Genomic DNA, 1324 nt, shown 5'->3' on the forward strand with positions numbered 1-1324 from the left:
CCAGCTCCTCCGGGGGAACTCCAAGGCGTTCCCAGGCCAGCCGAGAGACATAGTCCCTCCAGCGTGTCCTGGGTCTTCCTCGGGGCCTCCTCCCGGTCCCGGTCCCACTTTGTCACCTTTAAAATAACTGAATAAAAAGTAAATTTGACATTTAATGATGTCTTTTTGTCCATTTGTTTTTGTTTATTACCCGTTCTCCAATAAGTTTCAAATTTTATTTTACAAAACAGTTTGTTTAACTGCATGGTGGAAAACTTCTACTAATGAAATAAACAGGATTATGTCTCCATTAGACAGTCAGGATGGTAACGGATTTAAACTAAACATAAAAACCATCCAACAATTAATGAATATACAAACACTTCAGATAACTGATAACACATTAAAAAACACGTATAAAACATATCATATATAAGTGTGTGTCTTTGTTTTATACAACTCTAGTCCCAGTAAAGTTTGTGACAAGTTAACGTAAATAAAAACAATGCATTGAAAATTTCAAACCCATACTGTATTTTATTCACAATAAAACACAGTAAACAGTTATTACCCATATTTCATTCTATTGTGAATAAGATACGGGTTTATGAAATTAGAAAATCATTGCATTTTTTTATTTACACTTTAAGCATCATCCCAAATATTCTGGAACCGGGGAAGTACAACTAGGTTGATRAAAAACTTTAAAACAAAAATCACCATAGCAAACTAATAAGTGCCAATGGCAGCTTTGAGGGCAGTCCTTTTAATAAAAGCTTTAAAAAAAAGGAAAATTGTCTTTAGAGAAAGAAGATAAAGTTAATGCCCCTCYGTTACTCTGGGGAGTGGAGGTGAACGTGGTGGCTGATGGCCTGCTCCATGGAGCTTTTGAAGGCCCTGTAGGTGGACATGACGGGCAGGAGCAGGGTGTTGGAGTCGGGCTTGACCTGAGGAAACAGACCCCCGTCGTTCCACTCCTCCTCTGCTGCGGCTCTGCGGGGGGCGGGGCTGTGGAGGAAGGAGACGGAGGGAGGAGGGTGGAGGCCCACGGCTGGAAGCTCCTCGGCTCCGGTGGAGAAGCGAACGATGTCCTGCAGGGAGACGGAGCTCCTCCCAACTGAGGACAAGGAAGCAAAATGTTGACAAACAGCTGCTTTAATAAACTGAACACAGATGTGAAATGTTTCTAAACTATTTATATGGAGAGAAATTAGTCTTTTGTTAAGCAGGAATTTAGTTTACATTTTAACAATTTCTAATCCACAAACACTGGGTCTCATGCACGAACATGTTCGTATTCTTATCCTAAATTTCTCTTACTTTTTTTAGTACAAAGGGTTCGTAT

At 40.3% G+C, this 1324-nt stretch overlaps 1 protein-coding gene across 1 annotated transcript in view; it reads right to left on the reverse strand.

Annotated features, from left to right (window-relative positions):
• Positions 1-198: 198 nt before the first annotated feature.
• Positions 199-1324, reverse strand: part of g2e3 (G2/M-phase specific E3 ubiquitin protein ligase) — a 12289-nt gene continuing 11163 nt past the window's right edge. The window contains exon 17 of the mRNA XM_014022137.1: positions 199-1096. Coding sequence (XP_013877591.1) covers positions 813-1096 — 284 coding nt within the window. The 3' untranslated portion in view covers positions 199-812. The remainder of the gene's footprint in view (positions 1097-1324) is intronic.

Source organism: Austrofundulus limnaeus, unplaced genomic scaffold, assembly GCF_001266775.1.
Source record: "Austrofundulus limnaeus strain Quisiro unplaced genomic scaffold, Austrofundulus_limnaeus-1.0 Scaffold318, whole genome shotgun sequence".
Lineage (NCBI taxonomy): Eukaryota > Metazoa > Chordata > Actinopteri > Cyprinodontiformes > Rivulidae > Austrofundulus > Austrofundulus limnaeus.